The sequence below is a fragment of the Myiozetetes cayanensis genome, unplaced genomic scaffold (genome assembly GCF_022539395.1).
Source record: "Myiozetetes cayanensis isolate MyiCay16 unplaced genomic scaffold, myiCay2020 scf1, whole genome shotgun sequence".
Classification (NCBI taxonomy): Eukaryota; Metazoa; Chordata; class Aves; order Passeriformes; family Tyrannidae; genus Myiozetetes; species Myiozetetes cayanensis.
Window position 1 is genome coordinate 48,870,864 of NW_026086604.1, and position 22,750 is coordinate 48,893,613.

At 40.1% G+C, this 22,750-nt stretch overlaps 1 protein-coding gene across 22 annotated transcripts in view; it reads right to left on the reverse strand.

Annotated features, from left to right (window-relative positions):
- Positions 1 to 22,750, reverse strand: part of EPB41L3 (erythrocyte membrane protein band 4.1 like 3) — a 141,412-nt gene that overhangs the window by 28,567 nt on the left and 90,095 nt on the right. For all 22 annotated transcript variants that reach the window (XM_050335458.1, XM_050327471.1, XM_050329861.1 and 19 more), the window contains exons 4-9: positions 12,934 to 13,038; positions 10,674 to 10,716; positions 7,898 to 7,973; positions 6,109 to 6,327; positions 5,709 to 5,796; positions 2,091 to 2,243 (exon numbers count right to left, since the gene is read on the reverse strand). In XM_050335458.1, coding sequence (XP_050191415.1) covers positions 2,091 to 2,243; positions 5,709 to 5,796; positions 6,109 to 6,327; positions 7,898 to 7,973; positions 10,674 to 10,716; positions 12,934 to 13,038 — 684 coding nt within the window. The remainder of the gene's footprint in view (positions 1 to 2,090; positions 2,244 to 5,708; positions 5,797 to 6,108; positions 6,328 to 7,897; positions 7,974 to 10,673; positions 10,717 to 12,933; positions 13,039 to 22,750) is intronic.

Here is a 22,750-nt window from a genome sequence, read left to right on the forward strand (position 1 = left end):
CTATTTTCAGACAGTGTACACAGGTTCATCTTCATTTCCTCCGTCTGTATCATCTCATTGCAAGGGTGAACATATATGCTCATGTATATAACCACACATATACATATTCTACAGATTACGGTCTGGGAAAGAAGCTGAGTGAGTGATAATAAACGGCAACCTTTGAGGATCGTTTTTGCAGGGAAACACTGCTAATGAGCAAGAGGGTTTTTTTATGGTGACAGTGATGTCTTATACCCTACAGTAACAAAGAGTTCTGCTAAGATTTCAGAGACTTCTGAGAAAAACATCATCTAAGTTTTTTAACCCTGTTGATTTAATTTCACCGGTTTAAACTACAGTGGGAAGCCTGGTAAAATCTGGAGGGGAGCAGTAGTCCCTAGGGACTGATCTGGTCTCACATAGCCTTAGATTAAGGAGATTTACAGTGAAAGAACTACAGTTAGTAAATCACAGTAGTTCTAGCTAATTTATCTCCTGAGAAGGATGAGGCAAAGACAGGTAATTGAAAAGAGTTATCTGGCGATACTAAGACACCTTTTTAGATTGTGCTGCAAATTTATATATTTCATATAGATGCAGAAGCTGTTCCAGTCACAACTCCTGTAACATAATGATGGCTACATGCAGATAGCTTAGTAGGTGAAATCGAGTTGCTGTGATGGGAGAAAGGCAGGCAGAAGGGTGCTTGTAAGGAAGCCTGGATCCCTACGTAAGCTGACAGAAAAACAAGGCAGGAAACAGCAAAATAATAAAGATGACACATGGGATGGTGAATCACATTATCACCAAATGTAATTTGGAAAGAGGCTGCATTGATTATTTTATATATGGAACTATGATCTGGTCACAGGACACTACATACTAAGGCCAGCAGAGCTCAAGAGAGCATCGGTAGTGGAGAGCTTCAGTGCAGGAACTGGGAACATTAGTGGCTATTAATTTGGCTTTTTTAAATTAAACTCAAGACTGGGAATTTGGTTACTAAAACTGCTAATGCTGAAAGGCAGGAGATGTAGTTTTGTGCATTTTAGTTTAGGACTCTAAAAGAGAATGAGGATCAGGGGTGGGGGACCCCAGCACATTTCCCAGGTCAATGATGAATCACTGGCTCAGCACCCCTGTCTGCCATGCTGCATTAAGGGATAAATGCCAGCCTTCATCTAGGTGATTTCTGTCCTGGTATACAGCTCCACACTCCAAATGGATATGGGGTTTTCATCTATCACAGACCAGCTACTGTACCAGCATTTAAAATGGAAATCCTCCTTCACCTGGAATGATCCTGGTTTTTTTTTTTTCCTAAAAGTAATCATCTTATAGGCCAGGTTGGATGGGGCTTTGAACAACCTGGTCTAGTGGAAGGTGTCCCTGCCCATGGCAGGGTGGTTGGAAATAGATGATCGTTAAGGTCTCTTCCAACCCAAACCATTCCATGATTCTATGATTTCTGGGTGAGCGCATGCTCAGCCCGTGAGGTCGGCATTTGCTACAAATCCTGTTGAGCCACGAGAGGGCACTCGCTGTACGAGGTTTCACATCCCCTTCTCCAGAGCCAGAAGATAGGCTCCGCTGGGCCTGGGAGGGCTAAAGTGTGAGGCTACCAAAAATGCTGAATGACGGATGTTTGACGCTGTTTTAGCAGCCTCTGGATCTCTGCTCCCACTCTAAGTGTACTAGTCTGATAGGTTTATGAATTTTGGTATGGCCTGTTTACATCTCTTGACAAGATAAATAGATGCCAATTTAATATACAACATGACTGAGGATAAGAAGCTCTCCATGAATAAGAAAGATGTTACTTTAATTCCCAAAGTATTCATAACACGGATGAGCTTTTTACGTGCAGATGGTCATATTTATTCCTTATGTTAGTTCATGGATGTAAACAGAAAAAAACCCAAAGTTTTTTTACCAGTATTTTAAAGAAAGTATGTACCTAATCTTTCCCAAGAAAATCAGCATAAATTAAAAATATATAAATGGAGAGGAACGTTCAAGGCTTGTAAGACATGAAAAATTAACAAATCAATGAGAACTCAAGTTTTTTCAAAAGGTTCATTCACTAAAGAGTATCAGGATGCCCTTACCTCCCCTGGCCGGATTTTGATGTAGAAGTTGTTCCTCTTGTAGGAAATTTTCAGAACCTTTGGCCAGGCAAATCTATTTATTCTGAGTCTGTCTCGATATATTAAAAGTCCACTTGCACAGACTCCTAGCATGATTTCCACTCCTTCGGAATCCTGGAAAAGCAAGCAATGCACTCTGTTGAGTATTTCTATCCTTGCGTCCTACAGTACCACAGATTCCTGTATCGTGTATTTCTATCTGAGCTATGTCTTTTTAATGCATCAGCTGTAGTGACCTGATTTCTGAGTGCTACCCTACTCACTGAATGCATTCATGCAAGTAATAGTAAGGTTGGGCAGGGTGAAAGAAACTGAGGGCTGCCAATGTTTCCTTATATTTTAGAAAGACTCCAAAGGAAGGAGGGAAATTTAGATGTTATTAAAAGAATTGTATCAGTCATATATCAAAATTTTATTAGCATAATAAAAAAGGGGTTATTAGCATAAATACCAGATTGAAAGTATGTAGGACAGCATAAAAATTTACGTCTCCTGGTATCACTCATCTCCATGACTAAATCTTATAAACCCTTAGAAAGGATTTTCTTCTGTAGTTTGTTCATCTCGGCTTTAGTAAATTTGCTAGTTTCTTTAACGCTGTTGTGTGTATGCTCAGTAATTTCACTTTGAAATGCCCAGCGGGCAGAAAGTTGGCCACTCGGACCAGGAAAGATTCTTTTTTAAAAGTGTGGGGCTGTGCTTATTGCTATAACCTACGTTTGACAGGAAAGATGTAGGTCAGACACATTAGTACTACAGAAGATTTGTCAACAATCTTATTAGAATATACCCATAATATATATTTGTCTTTGCTTTAGAACTCTTCAAATAGTCTAAACCCAATCTTCACTGTTTTCTATCACTATTGTTTTTATTTAGCTAAGTACTAGTAGTGCTGGAGAAAAGAAAAATCCACCTTAAAGCACTGAGTGCACTTAAGCACTTGAGGAATTACTTTAAAACAACTTAAAGTCACAAAAACTCAACAGCAGAAGCTCTGAAGATGTCAGCCTATGATAATCATGAAATGAATTCATAATTTTCATCTGGTTTTCCCAACCAGACATCTTTTAGGCACACGGTGAAAATCTGATTACACTTTAAAATGAACACAAAGGTCTGCATGGTCAGTTATGATGAAAACACTACAGCACAGCTTGGAATAACAATTTTTGAAAAAGTCTAAAAATCACAACACAGAAATAGTGCCACAAAGTCACTCCAGTGTTAGAGAATATATCAATAGAGGATAAATGCTCCAACAACAATAGTATCATCCCCTAAAGGCAGATTTTTTTCTAAATAAAGCTCTTGTGTGATATGACTGTCAGGTACTACAGAAGAGAGAAAGCTGATTTTTTTTCAGTGTATATCAATTTCAGTTTTCTAAGCAAAGAGTAACGTCTAAATACAGTGAACAGATTCCAAAAAAAGAAAGTCTCATTGCAAGTAATCCCACTGCCTGGTGAATGCCAGAAATGCATGTGTGCCCATACATGGCACATAGCTGCAGTGCAATGGGTTTCTTCTTTTTGATATACTTTCTCTGAAACTTGTTGAGAAATGCCTTCCTCCCTTTTCTCCACTGCGGATCTGTTGGTGACTGGTTTTCAGTGTGATACTACAGGTAAAATGAAAACTGAATAAAAGCATTTTGGCTTTTTTTTCAGGAGAGATGTGGTTACATGGAACAGAAAACTGTTAGCTATGATGTCCGAGGCATGAAATGCTGAGCTGCACATACCTGCAGCTCTGCATACAAACTGGGGCTTCCTCAGAATGGTGTTAGCCTAGAGGATAAATCTGTCCATTTGAACATATTTTTTATCACACCCTTGCAGTGGATAACTGAGAACTAGTTTTAACAGTAGCTGGTGAGTCCAGCATCTGTCAAATACTTAAGATATTGGCACAGCCTTAATGAATTGACATTTACATGAAGACATTTGCCACAGCATGACTTCCAAAAAGCATCCACAGAGATACTTGTCCCCCCGCCTGACACCACCAGATCTCACTGGCAGACCTAATTAAAACCAAACATGACTTCTCATGCAGAGTCTACCTATTCCACTTCCAGCTCAATTTCAAGATTACTATTGGGTTTCTTAAATCAGACAGACCCAATGTGGTTACTACTGCAGCTCTTTTAAATTAAGAGAATCACTTTAGAAAGAGATTGGCTTGCCTACCAACTTTTCTTGCTCTGAATCTTTCCATTTGAAAAAGAAAAAAAAAAGGAAACCAGGATACTAGGGTTTTTTTCAGAAAAGAATAAATAAAATGGTTATCTCAGAATATTCTCTCTTAAACTGAAAATAATACTTAGGCCTTAATGCTATGTTATTTTCAGAAACAAAGCCTGAACAGGAATTATTCAGAACAAGAATCCACTTTGTTGTTGGTTTGGGGATATCTTTGTGTTGGAAAAAAGCTACTGAGTGACATTTGCCAATCTGTTTCTCTCTGCTCTCCGTGTGCCTCAAGATTTTGTGCCTATCTGCAAGTTACAGGGAAGGCAGTGGCATCCCTCCTAGTAGACTGCTGCCCATTGAGCTGTACCCAGATTTTTCATTTTCACTGAAGGCAATTAACAGAACACAAAAGATTGCCTTGAATTCTCTAACACACATGCACAGCTCCTATGAAATGCCTCAGGGACACAGTTGCAGGCTCTTTCAAGATTCAAGCTGCAAATTTATCTCAGTTCTTGAAAGGGTCTGCTGCAGCACAAAAACAGGCTCACAATAATTTGACCTTTACAGAAAATGCAGTGCTCTCCACAGGGCAGAATTCTTTGGTTCAATACTCATTTGCCAAGGATGCTTGCTAACCTCAAAAATGTTAAAATCCATTAGTCTTACTTTGAAGAGTGAAGAAAAAAATAGTAATTATTTATTTGGGAAAAAACTCAACCCAAATCCAAAAGTCAGACAACTAACACAAGGCTAATAGCTGGTTCTCTCAAGCCACGGTAAGAATGACCATGTTTTATTCACAACTTAACCTGCTGATGATTAGAGAATCTACTTGATCATGGGAGAATGTTTCCAGGAGAATTACTGCCCTTCCTGTCAACTGCAACGACCGCACATCAGAAGAGAGACAAGATGCTGCCTCCCCATTACCATCAATCTGATTAGGTTTCCAACACAGCTAAATAATTGTCTGAAAGTTCTCTGCAGCATTAGAAATGACCTGCTGTATCTAGTTAAGACAGCATAGTTGGCCTTACTAAATTGGAAAATGTAGCTGAATGAAATGACAATTGATCACCCTGTGAACAGCTTCTAATATCCTTCCTCATTACTACATCCATTCAATATTTTCCCCAAGGATTTGGTTGTTTAATCAACATGAAAGTTGATGTGCTTTGAATCTATAGGTTAAATTATGTTACAGTTACAAGATATATTTATGCTTATCCCATGAGTCACCTTTCCTCATGCTGACACATGATTTATCCCAAAAAAACTCCAGTCTCAAAAATACAAGAAGGAATAAATCAGGGAGTTCATGCAGATTTAAAGTACTATGCCTAAGGAGAAATCTGACCCATGAAAGAACCGAAATACATACCTTGGCATGATGGAGATCTACTCCATACATTGATAGTTTTTTGGCATTCTCCAGGAAATGCATCTCAGCTTCTGCAGGTGTCATTCCCCTGAGGAAATGCAACCAGTTCTAGCATAAATTTTAAGAAAATGCATCCAAAACAAAATCCAGCAGATGGAAAACATTTTCAGCCTGTCAGAAGTACAGCCACATCCCTTAGGTAGCTGGGAACCTACCAGAGCCAAAGCTTTGGTGCAGACCCTGTTAACTTTCACATTGCAAAGCTCTTCTCTATCCAAAGACACAGAGAGGAGTCTTATTCGAAAAATACTAAGTACACCATGACAGATTTTAACATCTCCCGAAGCACCAGGATGGTACTTGAAGCAGGCTACAGCTCACACTGCTGCCCTCTGCTTACCTGTGGCTCTTGTGCAGCTCGATCACTTTGTCCTCCAGCTCTTTAGTGTGATTCGGGGCAAAGCGAAATTCGCTGATGTAGTCGCTGCCATATTCATCCGGGTCGTAGTCGCCGAGCTCCGACTGCACAGTGTAAGAGCCCAGCAGGGCCAGTGTGACGAATGAGCAGGGCAGCCGACCTGACACGATGTCATCTCTCAGCTGCAAGCAGAGGTAGTACCTGCAACAGAGCACCAAGGTGGCTCAGACAGTGCTTCCTCCACCTCTGCCCCCAACCGCGTGGGCACTGCCAAGAGGTCTCGGTTCTGCTAGTAATTTGCAGACAGTTCCCCAGCCCAGAGTTTTTCAGGTATTTACAAGGATAATAATAATTATGTAAAAGAAACAAACAAACAAAAAAAAAACCCCAACCAAACCAAAAAAACCAAAAGCAAAAACAAAACACCAAGCTTTTGCCTAATTTATCACTAGCAACACCTAATTTACCATTATGCAGCAGCACAGAGACCTCTTAATAAAATAGGTTATTACTTTGTTTAGTGACATAAATGGAGAAACACCCATTAAACATACTAGTTTTCTATCACAGATCACTAAGATATGAATCTACCTTATAATTATTTTCTTTAAGCAGAAAAAATAATTAAAAACCTCATATACTCTTCATTAAAGGGTAGCTGACCTCTAAGTTATTCAAAAAACATAAACTGTCTCTTTAGCAAACTGTTGTGCTTTCTCAAAAATTCATTTAAACAGTAAATGATGTTAAAACCACGGAGATAAGCAGTGCAAGGGATCACCAGATAGAAGAAAACAGAAAATAACATGAAGAGCAGTGGGTTGGTGGCAAAGGCAGAGTTACCAAAGGAAATTTGAGAGTGACAAGAGGAGAAAAGCAATCCTTTCCTTTGGAAGTCCTCTGTTCAAGTGTGAGCTCTTGGCACACTTTTTCTGCACAGTACCTACCACAGGGAACCTCTGACCTAGGCGAAAGGCTTTGTGCTGCCTTAAAAGCAACAAGTAAGTCGATAAAGCATTGTAGGTTAAACATATCCACAGGCTGCAAAATGTTGAAACAGGCTAGAGAACAGTTTGCTGATGGCACAAAACTTGTAATGACTCAAAGCTTTTATGCCTTACACCAAGGAGGAAATCAGGTGAGAGTTCTTTTGGTTGTGGTTGCAATCTAAACACAAAACCAGAGAGCAGAGGTGTAGATTGTAGAGCCAAGTGACTTGGAGAGCAGGGAACAGCCATCCATTACCATCATATTCTCTATTCCACGAAGATCAGTTCCTTACTTTGTCAAATGACACGCAAAATTTACATGCATGCTTATTCTTATCTATTCTGGTTTCAGCTGGGAAAGAGTTATTTTTCTTAAGTAGCTGCTACAGTGCTTGCCCTGTTTTGGATTCAGTATGGTGCTTAAGCCATAGCATCATGTTACTTCTTTCCTTTCATAGATATGATTTTACTCACAAATAATATCTTGTTACCACTGGCAAAAATGGGCATCAGGCATCTTTCTGAAAATTAAAACCAACTCCCAGGAATATGTATATTGAAAAAGCTGAGATTTAAATTATACAAAAGTCTTCATAGCTCAGAGGATAGACACTGTTCATACTGTCTTTTCTGCTAAAGCCTTGCATATTTCCCATAAGCTCATATGAGAAAGACAGACAATGGGAACATAAAACATTTCTTTTCTTGGATAATTGCAGTGTAAGTGCTACTAGGAACAGCTTTTAAGCCCCTTCTAGAAAGGTATTTAATGTTTAAAACACCTGGTAATATCTTCAGATAGTTGGGCAGGATCTGGAGGGTAGAATTTCACATTAAATGCAAACTGCCAAGCACCACCTGGAAAAGAACACAGATTGACTGAAAGTACACTGTAAGTGCAAACAAAGATGCTCACACTGTTCAATCACCAACAGCCTTAAAAATACCCCAGAAAAGTAATTAATAAGAACAGGATTCAGTATCTTTTTCCCACACTTCACACTGAAGACACTGTATTAGATCCGAGTTTACAGCTCTTTTCTTATTTAGTAAGATTTCCACTGAAGCAAGGACTCTAAGGGAGCAATAATTTATTACTAATATTAAAAAACTCTCAGTCCGAAAACAAGGTTTATTGAAAATAACAGCCTGAAATCACAGTCTATACAAGCTTTAAAAAACAATAACCCAAAACACAGAGGTACTGGAAACACCACAAGCCAGAATACGAATGGGCTCTGGAGCAGGGTTACGTGCCAAGGTCTAGCTGCCCAAACCAGCTCACAGCATCCTCTCAGAGTGCTGCCTCAGCACATAGCTCCTTTCTTCAGCAGACATAAATTGTGCAGACAAAGCTGCAAGGACAAACACAGAGAGCATGACTGAAAAAAGTACATAGCACTAGGGAATTCTTCTTTACTTATTTCAGTAAGTTTAGGTGACCCACGTGATGGATACTGGTTTGTATCACCACAGTCGGTGAAATTATTTCTGGAGTGTTAGCTTTAAATGTCGTAAAGAAGGAATATCAAGATTTTTAAAAAGAGTTGAATGTGGTATTTAAATATAGAAGCTATTCTGAAGAAATTGTCAGGTTACACTAGCCCATGTCTTGAATGTAAATAAAGAGCAAAAACGAAACCCCAAACCACAAGCAACAAGGTGGTTTTACAGTAAAAAGACTTTTCACCAAGGCCTCTGTTGTGGGATATACCCTTCACATCTACTTCCACCACATAAATTACAGTATTTTTGTAGTCCAGAAACCAGAAGTAATGTCACTTCTCTTTTCTGAAATGCACTGTTGTCAAAGGACAAATCTAACTAGAAATAAATATCCCTCTCAAAAAATCCATATTGGCCATGTAACAAGGAAGTGCTCAGGAACACTGTGAAAATCAGGACTTTTCCTTATAAACCTGACACAGGGTAGGGTTTTCCCATGATCTTCCATTCAGGGACATATTGTGCCTAGGTACCTACAAAAGCATATTGAAGGTTTGAAGGTATATCTGGTGCACTCTCTGGTAGGAGGGCTTATATGCTGGACAGATCTACTTGCTCAGAGTACTGTACAGTTCTCCAAATTGGGTGTCTGGGAATATTTATTTAGAGACAACAGGGACATTTCATTCCATGAAAAGCCCCATTCACCTTGATGATCCACACACCTGAGAAAACAGGCTCAAATGTTTAAGGCCAGGTTGGATGGGGCTTTGAGAAACCTGGTCTATGGCAGGGGCTCAAACTAGATGATCTTTCAGGTCCCTTCCAACCCAAACCATTCTATGATTCTATGAGTGTGCAAGAAGAGTTTTGATGTTTATCATCAGGACTTCAGCTCTTTGTAAGACTTTCAGAGTCCCTGATTTTACGAACTTTTCTGTTCCAAAACTCTGGGGTGAATTATACAAGCAAATTATTGCTGTCATCTTCTGCAAATACAACTGTCCGCTGCCTCAAGTACAGGACAAGACTCTTCTGCCCTGCTTAATCTCCCACTGTCACAACTTTTCATTGTCTATTTCATGGCTTGAGAACATATTAAATGCATTTCAAATCTGTGGTGGGGAGCTGAGCTGCTTCACTTGTATTGACCAAGCAGTGTAACCTGATTCATCGAGGTCTAAAGCACCTTCGTCTCCAGATACATCTTCTCATGAGATTTAGAAAAGGCAAATTTTCATTACTTTGTATTGCAGATCATTTATTTGTAATGAAAATACAAGGAGGAAATACAAAGAGGAAAGGTGAGATTGTTCATACTAAGTGGGGATATCTTCCAGTGTAAATTAACCCTTTGAATTTTGGAGAGGGAAAGGATTCACTTGTCAGGCCTGGTCCAACAAATGTGAACCACCAGATATATTTGCTTGTGAAAGCACAAGTGTTAGAAGAAATCATTTACAACATGTGCAAAGAAAAAAAATACTGAGCTTTCCTGTGCATAGAATCACACACATTAAATTTTGTCTGTTTTTTTAAAAAAAGTCAGGTCAAATTTTGAGCCTGGCAGTCTCAACAAGGTTTTCCTTCCAGAGGTTTTTGAATTTCATACATAGCAGACATCTAGTTTTAACAAGCGAGATTTTTAAAAGATTCATGTGAATCAGAAAACTGACTGTTTCTCTGTGAGCTGACTGGTCATTTTAGGAGCAAAGATCAAGCTTCTGAAATGCAGAAAGGAAAGATATTTTAGGTAGAATGCTATCTTTGCATCAGTGAAATATTTCAGTACGAGGTACGAGTAGTGTTCCTGGATATGATATAAATATCAGTAAGAAATAATTCATGTACATGGCTTAGTCCCTAAGGTTACATTGCTTAATGTCAAACCTCAGGTTTTTGCATCTCTGCAAATGTCAAGTTGTTATCAGCAATGCAACTTCATTTGTTACGAACCTCAGTAACCACTCACACTCATTATGGGGTAAAATATGTAATAGATGCAGGTAATTCTATTGCCAAAGACTTGGGACTGGATACAAAAGATGACTGTGAAATAGGCTTTGTTGCCACGGGGAGACATGTAAATGGGGGCAACAATAACAAACTTACTTCGGATCTGCTTCTTGATTTCCTTGGCAGGGTCCAACCAATTCTGCAAAGAAAATGTTTCCTTTTTTCAATTTGAATTAGAAAACACAATAAACATTATTTTTAAAACAGTGCTATGAGTCAAAGCTAGAACACGCAAAGGTCTGCCACCCCTTTCTCCCTTGAGCAGCAGTAGGTTGGGTTAACACTACCTTTCATGATGTGGCCCTGTGTAGAAGTAGGATTTTTATTAACCTTTCCAGACATTGAGGAGCTAAATGGTTTGAAATAGAAGAGTAAAAAAATAGAAATTGGTAAAGTGAATCCACAGGAATCATTTTCCAGAGTATCTTCTGGGAGAACTGAAATTTTTAGAAGCTTGTTACAATTGGTTGCTTGGTTGATTTTTTTTTCTCTAATCGTGGAAAGGTTGAAAAGCCTTGCTAGAGGATAAGCAAGTGCAGAGTAGGGCACTACCCCATTTGCAAATCAATGTGGGCGTGAGGGGCTTTTCCAAGGAAACCAGAGGCAGAGCCACAGCACCTCTGCCCCCATCCACACCGTGCAAAGCCCAGTGACTACGCAAGAAAAAAAACCTTCCAAGGCAATGGGGAATTATCACAGTGATGTGTTAGTACTCCGTGGATGCCAAGGAGCAGATGAAAATTCCTCTGGGTGAGACACACAGCAGCTTGGGGTCTCTTAGTGCTGCTGCTGCCTTGACCTCTAACAGAATCAAATTAATATTTAAAATGCATAACAGCCCAGAACAAAAAGTTTGCTTCCCCTAGGAAAGTTCCACTTTCTCCAAAGAAAGATGAACAAAAACACTTAAAAAACCCTCAAACAAGTAGAACACAACAATCCCTCCCCAACAAAAACAACCAGTTTGCAGCTGTCCAAACCCGGTCTGTGGTGCAAAACATGAGCCTGAAGAACTCCAGCTATTGCTGAGGACAAAAGTACACTATGTACCACAAAATTAAAGATGCATCAGCATTTCTGTTTACAAAGATGTCATGTGATATCGGCACATATGTTGTCTGGTTGGAAGTTATGTAGCAGAGGATGGAGGTGAATTGCTAAGCACTTTGACATTAAAAATATACATGTTTTTGATCAATAAATGTGGTGGCAGGCAATTATTCTTTTAACTGTTTAGTTCTGTGAAGTAAATGGTGACCTGTAAATGTTTAGTGCTTCTAAACCCAGTGCTAATAATAAATCCATTCTTCTCTTTGCAGTACATGAAAGCACACCTATTTGGAAATGCACTTAGACATCTGCCTAGCTTTTATTGAAACTGAAAACTAAAGTATATGCTAAAGTGTTATCTTGGATTGGCATAGACAAGTATCTGCTTAAGTGATTTTCTGAATCAGAAACAAAGAAGTCCATAAAGAAAGGGAGAAAGAGAGACAAAAAGACTGACTTTTTTTGTATCATATATAATTGAAACAAATGGAAGTCTAGGAAATACAACTGTTGTTCCCACAAGACATGAGCAGTAAAAAAGTAGTAAGAGCTCCAGCTCCATTAGGGAAGACCTTTCAGGCCACATAAAGCACAAAATACCTTCACCTGGTGAGCTCCGTGGGGCTACTGCATATATTGCTAAGAAGTTTTGCACTGTTTCAAAATATTTGTTTTAAAATGCCAAAATCACACAGCATATTTTAAATTATCCTTTGATACTCTCTCTTTCCCTGTACACAATATATATCACCTGCACACTAGATAATCTTTGACACAGCTTATTTCATACTAAAGTTGAGATGCAGACAAGCAGAATGTTATTCACTCTTGCTACCAATTGCTTCTGAAGACTAATGTCTTTAGTCAAATCAACAATACTGCTAAGATAAAGAAAGTCAAGACTTGGAGCCTTACTTTATCTTAGCAGTTAGCAGGAGCAGTCAATCACCTCCTGCTTATCTGTGTCCCAACCACAGTATTATTAAGCCATATTTTAGTATTATATATTTAGCAGTGTATCTCTGAATGTAAATCTGACTTTCATCTCTGGCAGTAAAGGAATAAATTATACTAGAAAGAGGACCAGCTTCCTTCATGTCATAGACAGCCAAAACAGAGGGAAGCCAGGGAAACACAGGAGATGCTTTTAAGAAGTGGAGTCGCAAAAAACAATAGCTCAAACTATGTCTACGGAACCTGACAAGGAAGATAAAACCAACTTCTGGATTGTTGCAACTGTTTGGGGAGTCTCTCAGCGAGCTCTGACGTTCGCATGCCAAAGGCCAGCTGCAGCTCTGTGGGTTACCTTTTGGTTTTCTGTGTCTCTGTATGTTAGTCCAAAGTAGTCTTTTTCCAAAAGGTTCAGATGCTCACACACTTTGTCGAATAGCACTTGACCTCTGGAACGTTTCTGTAAGAAATGAACAGAAAACAGAACAAAAAATATTATGTTTGCAAAATAATGTAATAAAGCCTTAAAATAACACCTCTTCTGTCAAATCAATAACCTCAAAATCATTCAATTCAATACATCTATCTTTCTAACCTATTGACCTGGAGCTTCATAGGAAGCTGCTGTATGGGGCAAATCCTCTTTCCCTAAAAGCTCAAGTCTTCCTGCAGAGTTAAAAATAAGTCATACATGTCATGTTTCAAGTCTCAATAGAAGATCTCTTCTGCCTTTCAAAAACTGCAACTTCAAGGGCATGCTAAGGTCATATCTCTGCAAACCAGAGCAATTCTTTTTGTGCAAGCAGCAACAAACAGCAGCACAGAATATTCCTGGGCATGGATTATCAGAGATGTGACTGCAGCAGGGTGGCAATCCAGTGGAGATAAAACCAAACATGGAGATACTTTTTGCTTCGGTAACAACATGGACTGATTCCAGGACACATTTTTGTCTAATATACAGGGAAATGTGATTACACCATCTACTGAAATCAAGAAAGAGCCTAGTATCTAAGTGGGAATGCAGCTGGGTAAGAAAGCAGCTTCCCGTTGTCCCACTAACCTTCTTTACTGCTGACATGTTAGATGAGAAGATATCTGTCAACAGCCAGAGCCCTTAGCAGGAGCTTCATAGTATCTCTCATATTGGACAGTAAACATTCAGGTCATCCTAGTTCTCAGTGTTGTATGTGAAACTGAGAAAAAAAAGTCTCCAAAAGACCAAATGCAGACAGAAATGTCCTTTTTATAAGCTACATGTGCCAACTCTGATATGTATTAATTATGATAATCAATTCAAAATTATTTGGGCCACTGTTTCATCACTGCCTACTTCCTAAGTGCAACTCAGCTAAAGGAAAAAAATCTCCCCACTTTATTCCAAACACACGCATACATAAATATTTTAGTTGATGTCAGCACAGCATTTTCTTTATCTGTAGCATACACATGACTTGAAGCAGACTGGAAATACAGTACTTGCTTCAAAGACAATGCAGGCAGTTGAAACAGAAGATGAGAGAATGCTGCCCCCAAATTTACGCACCTCTGCTGACAGAGTAGTGCCTGGACTGTGCTACCAGCCCAGTAGTCTTGGCCGGGAGAGGATAGTTCACAATCCAAGCTGACACAGCTATGCCAACAAACCCATGGAGCCCAACACTGGCCTCAAACTATTTTAGAAGTGGTAAGCAAGCCAAGAGAAAAAAAAGAAAAGAACTGAGGATTGCTGCCTAACACTCCGTGAAAACATTACAAGAGACAATGGAGGGAGTTGTGCAGCTTAATGTAATTTGTGTTAAATTTGGTGTTCTGATGGTATATTGGAAAGGACACTGGGAAACATCCTTTACATTTTTATCAATGGGGAAACTGATGCATGTGGCTGAGCCTAAAAAGCGTTCTCCAGCTGAGGAAAAAAACAGGCCCAGAATTGCATTACAAGTGTTTTGCTGTAGCTTCATTTACTGTGTCTTCCAGGATCACTTGAGCAAACAGCTTTACGGTCCTGTCACATGCTTTCCACCCTGTAGTAGGAAGGATAAATATGCTCCAGCTCCTTTATAATGTCAAACAAATGTTTAGTTAATTCTTCATACCCCAAACTTGGAATCAGATAATAAGAGGCTGGTGGTTTTATACTTGATGCTCCATGTAGAGGAACAGGAGGATAGAACAGATCTCACTGCTGCTGTGTGGAGAGGTATGAACTCAGAATCTTCCAGCCAAAATAGACACATCTCTGCTATAAGCAAGCAGTACTGCATTTTGCCAAATTTCCTGCTTCTTGTTAACAAACTAAGTACTTATACTGAATGGAGAGAAATAAGCAGGTTAGCTCTAGAGGACACCAGCTTTGAAAAACATGGTCTGCACCACTGCATCACTTACATGTATTCAAATTGTGACACTCCAATGCTCTCTTAATTTTAAGAGTCACTTAAGGCCAATACAGGAGCTGTTTTATGTGGCCAATCCGTGCAGCTACATAGATGTCTGCTTTGAGAAATACTAGCTAGCAGCTGTAAGGTGTGGTGTTTTAACAGGGAACTACAGGAAACAGTTGTGCGGGGCTGTGCTGTAATAAAATCCAACCAACCAGAAAACCCCCAGCGCTCAGGATTTCTTGTCTGGCTACACATTGCAGGCAAGTGAAAATAACTATGGCAATCCAGAATAATTTGCATGGCAATATGTCCCCCTCCTCCTCCTTCTCCTGTATGAAGATGCCAAAGTTGTACTCAGTCACTTTCTGCAAAATTCCTGCTGCATCAGGATATGGGAAAACACTGCTGGTGCTGCAAGAGCACATCAGAAATACCATATGTAACTGACAGCCTTTCTCGGTTCGGGTGCTCTCTTCACCACCACAAAGTAGGAACTGGTGATAGCTGAGGGAAAGCCTTACTAGAACCACTTCTCTTCCCACCATCCACAGAAATGCCCATCAGCATCCAGACAGATGAGCCTCATGTTGCAGCCTTGCCACTGTCCCAGGTCAGAGATGACCTGTGGGAGCAGGATTTAGATGGCTCCGGTCATCTGGGGAGTGGGGGCTGCCTGGCAGTGGAGTCACCCCTGCTGCTCTAATACAAAAGCCAAAAGAAATCCTTGTGCACCGGTATATAGGCAGCACGGCTACTTTGCACCCATGTGGTGTGAGTAGGCACGCTCTGCTTCTAAACCATCATTGCACGAAATACAATGAGGGGAAGCTACTGCATAAATTCATGGGAAATTAAGAGGTTTAGTTAGGAATGTATAATTAAAGAAACTGAACAGACCTCCTCTGCTCTTGCTAATTGTTTTTATTTTACTGTGTGCCCAAATAACCATGCCAAGAAAGACACGGGTATCATTGCTTTGGCAGGGACAGAATGGGAGGAGGAGAGAAAGGTCAGCTTACAAATTCATACAGCTCTTCAATCCATCCTAAACCTTTGCTCTCTATCATTTTGGAATGACAAGTCTAAGATGATGAAAGATTGACAGTCTGATGGTTACTGTGGATCATAACTTAATCCCAAAAATGCCAATCAATTCTCAGCAGTCAAAAAAAAAAAAAGAAAAAAAAGATGATGATGACTTGGAGCTATAAAATACTGGCCCTGTAAATTAAGAGTTTTTCTGAAAGGCAAATATTGCAAGAGTCTCCACTAAAAATACTCTTAAATATTTTTCAGGTATGAATGGGATGAAATGAAATGTGCAGATGTGAGAAAAGACACTTTGTTTAAGCTCTGGCAAATCAAGAAAACAGAAAGAATACAAAACATAGATTTATTGGTATAAATGAACACAAAGCTCCGGGAGCACAAACTTTATGCTTTTCACAGCCTCATCCCTGCAGCTCTATAAAGGCCAAGGCTCTCTCTTCAAGCTGGAATGGGAATAAACAGCCTCCTGGTCAAGCTCCTGGTGAGAGGAGCCAGCAGCAGCAAACTTGGCAAGCCTGTGCCTGCCAGCAATTCCCACACACACACAAGGGAAAGGAGAAGCAGCCTCTCTTCTCACCAGCTTCTGCTCCATTTTGGAACTGAGCTTCTCCCTTCCTCCAGGGCTGAAGGCCTCCCCTAATTGTCTTCTCCAGAAACAGTCCATGCTCAAACCTTTCTACATCAGCTTCTTCAGGCCATATCCCTCCGTTATACTCCTACCCCCTTACAATATCACCAGAACAAGATATCAGTGAGGAGCTCAAAAATTAAGTACCTCTTTTTTAGCTCTGCCTGGATAACAAGATTATTATAAAGTTTTCCTTTATTATGATTAAGCCCATAAACTGTAACACACTTATAATACACAAACATTATTCAAGTGAAAACATGCAAATCTTTATTACTGATACATTATAACTCCAGCCATAAAATACATACTGCACATTAATCACAGAACCAACAGACTGGTTGAGGCTGGTGGGCACCTCTGGGGATTGCCTAGTCCACCCGCCCTTCTCAGGAAGGTCGCTCAGGATTGTGTTCCACTTGGGTTTTGAATATCTCCATGGATGGAGACTCCCAGCCTGCGTGTGGGAAATCTGTGCCAGTGTTTGACCATGATATGATATTTACTGTGATAGTAATTTTTTTTTCTTCCATTTAAATCAAAATTCCTGTCTTTCACTTTGTGCCCCTGGCCTCTTGTTCTGGCAAATGGGTACCACCGAGCATATTTCGGCTCTGTCTTCCTTACTCCTCCCATCAGATATTGATACACGTAGGTAAGATCCCCCCAGAGCCTTCTCTTCTCCAGGCTGAACAGTTCCAGCTCTCTGACTTTCCTCATGAAATAGATGCTCCAGGGCCTTTGTAATATCTGTGGCCCTTTGCTGGACTATGTCCATTAGGTTCATGTCTGCCTTGTACTGGGGAGTCCAGGACTGGACTCAGCACTTCAGGAACTGAGTAGACGGGAAGGATGATCTCCCTTGACCTCCTGGTAACATTGCCCAGGATGGCACTGGTCTTCTGTGCTGCCGAGGCACATAGTTGATTTTTTTTTTTTACCTTTTTGCCCATCAGGACCCTCAGGTAATAAAAACCCCTGTATTGCAGCAATCAAGCTACCAAACCCATATGTTCTTGTACTGTGATAAGCAAAGGGGAAAATTACATAGAAAATGAGTAACCAATAACTTAATACAAAGATGTGACACCAACTTTCTTGTCATACAGGTACTAGTAAGACCCCAGGAAATTCTTTTGGTATTCAGTAAGATACAGGGACGAGATCAGAAAGATTTCAAATGTTATGTGCTGGATGGTGCTTCCCAGACTGGAAGCCAGTTGTGACAGAGGAAAATTTATCAAGAGTCAGAACTGGGGACAAATTTTATTTCTGTGCAAGAGGTTGTAGGCTTTGGGACAAAGGGACAAATTTTATTTCTGTGCAAGGCTGTAGGTTTGGCTTCCCCATGCCAGCAGGCACCACCTCTCCCAAATGTCTCCTTTAGGCTGCTGTTGCTCCTGGTCTGCCCTGAAACACAACCATTTGCAGCCTTCCTGCAGGGCATTTTGGCACCCACTCTGATGATGCAGCCTGAGCCTCTCTTCTACTGCACTTCACCCTGAATGACCCACTTTTGCTTGCTGGGGTGACCTCCAACCTACAGGGTCAGCTGCTTTTGCAAGCTTTACTGCAGCAGAGAGGTGTCCATGCTGAGGATCTGTCACACTTGACCTTCTTCCAGACAGAATCCAACCCTCTGTCTGACAGACTTCTCCCTGGAGGGGCACTGCCATGCTAGGACTGGTAGCTCAGGAGGGCCAAAGAGCCTCTGTTCTCAGAAGGTTTCAAGGCCTTGGCCAGGCAATGGCACAGCTGGCCTGACCCAGCACCAGCCATAGCCCTGCTCACATCAGGGGCCTCCCCAGTCCCTTCAGACTGATACACAGCCATGACACTGGGATCCCTGTGCACCTCCACAGATTACCTTCCTCTCAATGAAAGGGAAACAGGAGGAGCTGAAGAGCAGCAAACAGCCCTCTCTGCTTTTTAGAAATGAAACTATTGCAGCCTCCAATGCGACGCATTTAGCGGTGGCTCTACTTTGGCATTCGATGCTGCAGTCTCATGTGGGTGCAGAATGCTGAGCAAGAGCTGCCTGCAGCACGGAATCAATTACAAGAGATCGCATTCAGACCCAATTTTGCAGCGCTAGGTAAAACCTGAAGAGAGAAGAGACTACCACAACCAAACAGCTACAACAGGATTCATTTTTGCCACCAATAACCATCATCTCCGCTGCACAGTAACTGCAAGGTCAGGGCACCCTGATGGACTGAAACTTCACCTCCCTTTCTGATCAGTCAAGGAGCACAGCAAGACGAACAAGTATCACAGCTGTGGACCCGGACTTTAAACGGAGTTTGCACGTATCTTTCTGCGACAATACATATGCAAACATGACATTGCCGCTTTCCTCGGAAAAGCTGCCAAGCTGCCAGCGAGCAGTGTCACACTGGCACTAGCCTGGCATCAAACTCCATGCAATTACTGTAATAACTCTAGTTGGGCATGATCGCTGGAAGAAGGACAAACAGATCTGTATCATGAAGTCCCAGTAGGAATAATTGGACTCGAACTGATGTTGAGGTTATCTGGTTCACATTCCTAATTAGCATTTGCACTTTCCAATGAATCTTAACAATGCACTGTATAAATGTGTGGGCTGGCTCTAGCCTTGCATGCTGTAATGTATTTTGGCATGTGGCTGTACTAACCTCTTCCTTTTCCCCTGTTCTTTCTGGTAGGGAAGCATTAGCTATCTTTTTTCAATTGCAATGTGCCTGATGAAAAAGATACCAATTGTGTCCAGACCACTGTTTTTATTTCATTTTACTATTTCAATTAAAATTACTTTTTGCAACTTATCTTGGTTGACACTTTGGTTTCTACACTACATGGGCTGCACAGTAGTCTCCTCTGTGCAAACAGAGGAAACACCCAGAAACACCCACAAACTCGAAAACACCCACAAAAGTTAAAATGTATACAGCAACAAATAACTAGCACACACAAGAGTTTCTCCCTCTCCCGTTGCAGCTTCTGCAATTATTCTCGCAACACAAGCAAGCAAAAATGACTAACTGGCTACAGTTTGTTCTCACCACAGTGAGATTTCTCTTCCCAAAGTTCCCCCAGCTGAGTCGCTGAGTTGTTGAATTCCAGCCTCCTGACAGCACATTTTCTCATTCTTTCCTCATGAATTACCCAACTTTCCAAAAAATATGCCTAATTCCAGAAAAAAAAAAAAAAACATTACTTCTGCATATACTCATTACTTGCAAGCTAAAGTGACCAAGCTTCCAAGATCACTTCTGTATCAAGAACCCCATTCGTGAGGAAGAGATCTTAACATTACATATACGTAATAAATTGATATGCAGAGGCAAACATGTAAAATTTAATGCACATAATATATGCATTCAAACAGATGCAAATTTATAAGTTAATTCAGTGTGGTTCCAAATGCAGAGAAGCTCCTGGCCACATCACGTCGCTTCTCCATCTACGGAGAGCCAATGAGAGATCCTAAACTCACACAGCGGTTCTGATAAGAAGCACATTTATATCTGTGAATGAAATAATAATTAACATGCTATGACATTTCCTTTTTTTTTTCTGAAAAGAGTTTGAGCTGGTCAAGATATGAAGGAAATTCTAGAAGCTAATCATTGCACTTCTAGCCAGAAAATTTCCAAATATGGAGAACACGTTCTTTGAATAAATCTTGACTGAAGCTGAAAGAAAAAAAAGGGCAAATTGCTTTTTCTTTTTTTCCCAAGAAAGATAAATGGAAGAAGTAATTCAAAAGAAGTTTAACTTCATTTCACTTCTATACACATTTTTCATTTGCATTTTCAAAGGGTTTGCTCTTGTGCTGTTAACACTTCTCCACAATTTCTCTCCATGGGGAAAAGAAGATGAAGAAGAAAGGTGACAGGAGAGAAAAGAAACCCTGAATTTCTTCAAATCTATAATTTCTCAACTGAAGTCCCCAGCAGGAAGCTAAGTGAGGAGCATCCAGAAAGAAGAACAGGACAGAGAATCCTTCGTGGAGTCTTAACTGGCAGAAAATCAGCAAGTTTTTCCTCTGGTTTACTGAAGTAAATCTTACATGTGTGATGTGCATGATAAAAACTTTTGTAAGCATAACATGACTTAACCACTGGAATTTAGACATCGACATCCCCTGCCGTGCTTGCCAAAAATGGCAGTGGCAGTTCCAGAAACATCAACAACAGTTAACTCATCTGAAGGTTCAGTATGTTGAGAGTGATGTTTTAGGCATTACACAAAACATTTTCAAGTAAGTAATTTCTGCTATGGAACAAAACCTTTGCTGAAGTTTGCAGTGCAACCCTGTACACCAAAGACAGAAGTAAGATAGATGGAGTGACAAAGCAAACAACAAATACTCACACAGAAAAAAAGCTTAAAGATAAAAGAAATTAACTAATCTTGTCTTTTTATTCCAACTATTTTAAGTTTCTTACAGAAAAAAATTTGGGGTTTCGCATATGAAGAGTATTAGAAATTAAAGAATCACAGAATGGCTTGGGTTGGAAGGACCTAAAGATCATCTAGTTCCAACCCTACTAGACCAGGTTGCTCAAAGTCCCATCCAACCTGGCCTTGAACATTTCCAGGAATGGGACATCCACAATTTCTCTGTTCCAGTGTCTCATCACCCACTCAGTAAAGAATTTTCTCCTAGTATCTAATCTAAATCTTGCCTCTTTTAGTTTAAAACAGTTCCCCCATGTCCTATCACTATCTGCCTGTGTAAAAACATCTCTCTCCCTCCTTTCTGTAAGTCTCCTTTAACTACTGGAAAGCTGCAATGAGGTTTCCCTGAAACCTTCTCTTCTCCAGGCTAAACAACCCCAACTCAGTCCTGTCTTTATAGGAGAGGTGCTCCAGCTCTCTAGAGCACCTTTGTTGCCCTCCGCTAGATGAGGACACATAAATGTTCATAAGTTAATATGTTCTTAATATAGCATGTAATCAATAATAATAAATGTTCATAAATGAACATTTTTGAGGACACATGCATCCCTAGGATGGACAGAATGCTCTCATTCAGTTCCTAAGCAGTTTGCCAGCATATGTAGGACATACTGAAGAAGACATTTCTGCCAGCCTTTCAGGTCACAAGAGTCAAAAAAATACACTCAATTAAAAAAAAAGTTCAAAGCAAAACACACTCATTTTTTGGTTCTCCAAAGGAAGTACAATTTAATGTTTTCCACAGTTCAGTGGTAAACTGCATTTGGAAATGTCCCTTGTCACAGTTCCAAATACAATCTAATCTATTTAGTCAAAAGTGGGGACAACTAAGAATGAAGCAATTTCAGAAGGATTTCGTTAAATAAAAGCTGCATTAAAAAGACTTTTTTTTCCCCCAACGTGAATATATTTCATATAAGGAAATGCTTTTCCTGAAGGTTGCATGCCAGTACTAGCTCTCCAAATGTCCTATTTCTTCATTAACTTTTTGATGTGAACCTGCATAGCATGTCCCAATAGGTGACTAATACGTTCTAATAGTCTGAAATAAAAAGTTCAATACTATTCTGCTTATCTCTGCTTTTTTAATTTAGAACTCTATCTTATATTGCTCTGCACATACAAATGAATGCCACATAAGGAAACTCCCAGTAGACAAGAGGTATTTTGACATACAGGGATGACTGATCACTTTTTTTTTCCCTCATTACAGTAGTACTATAATTTATCAGCTTATTGATATTTATGTTAATATACCATATTGCAGCATATTACCATTCCTGAAAATAACCTTTTCTGACACCTGCAAATGAAGTATTTAGATAAATAGATAAATATGCAACGCTGTCAATGCTGCAGTTACGTACCTGCAGCAAACATCAATGGCATTGTATAATATGACACAGTTTCTATCAGGGGCAACCTTCTTTAATGCCGTTTGAGCTTGCAATCCTAAACAGCTAGCACTAATCTAAAAAAACCCAGAGGACTGCTAAATCCCAGTAAGAAGATTGGTGACCTAGTCCCGATTCTGGCATCGAACCAAATTAGGGTTTTTGCCTTCTACATCATCAGCAGAGATCACACCAGCACGGTTATCACATGAGCTCTAAGCGTACCGACACGTGCACCGCTCATTTGCATCCTTTGGAAAAAAGTGG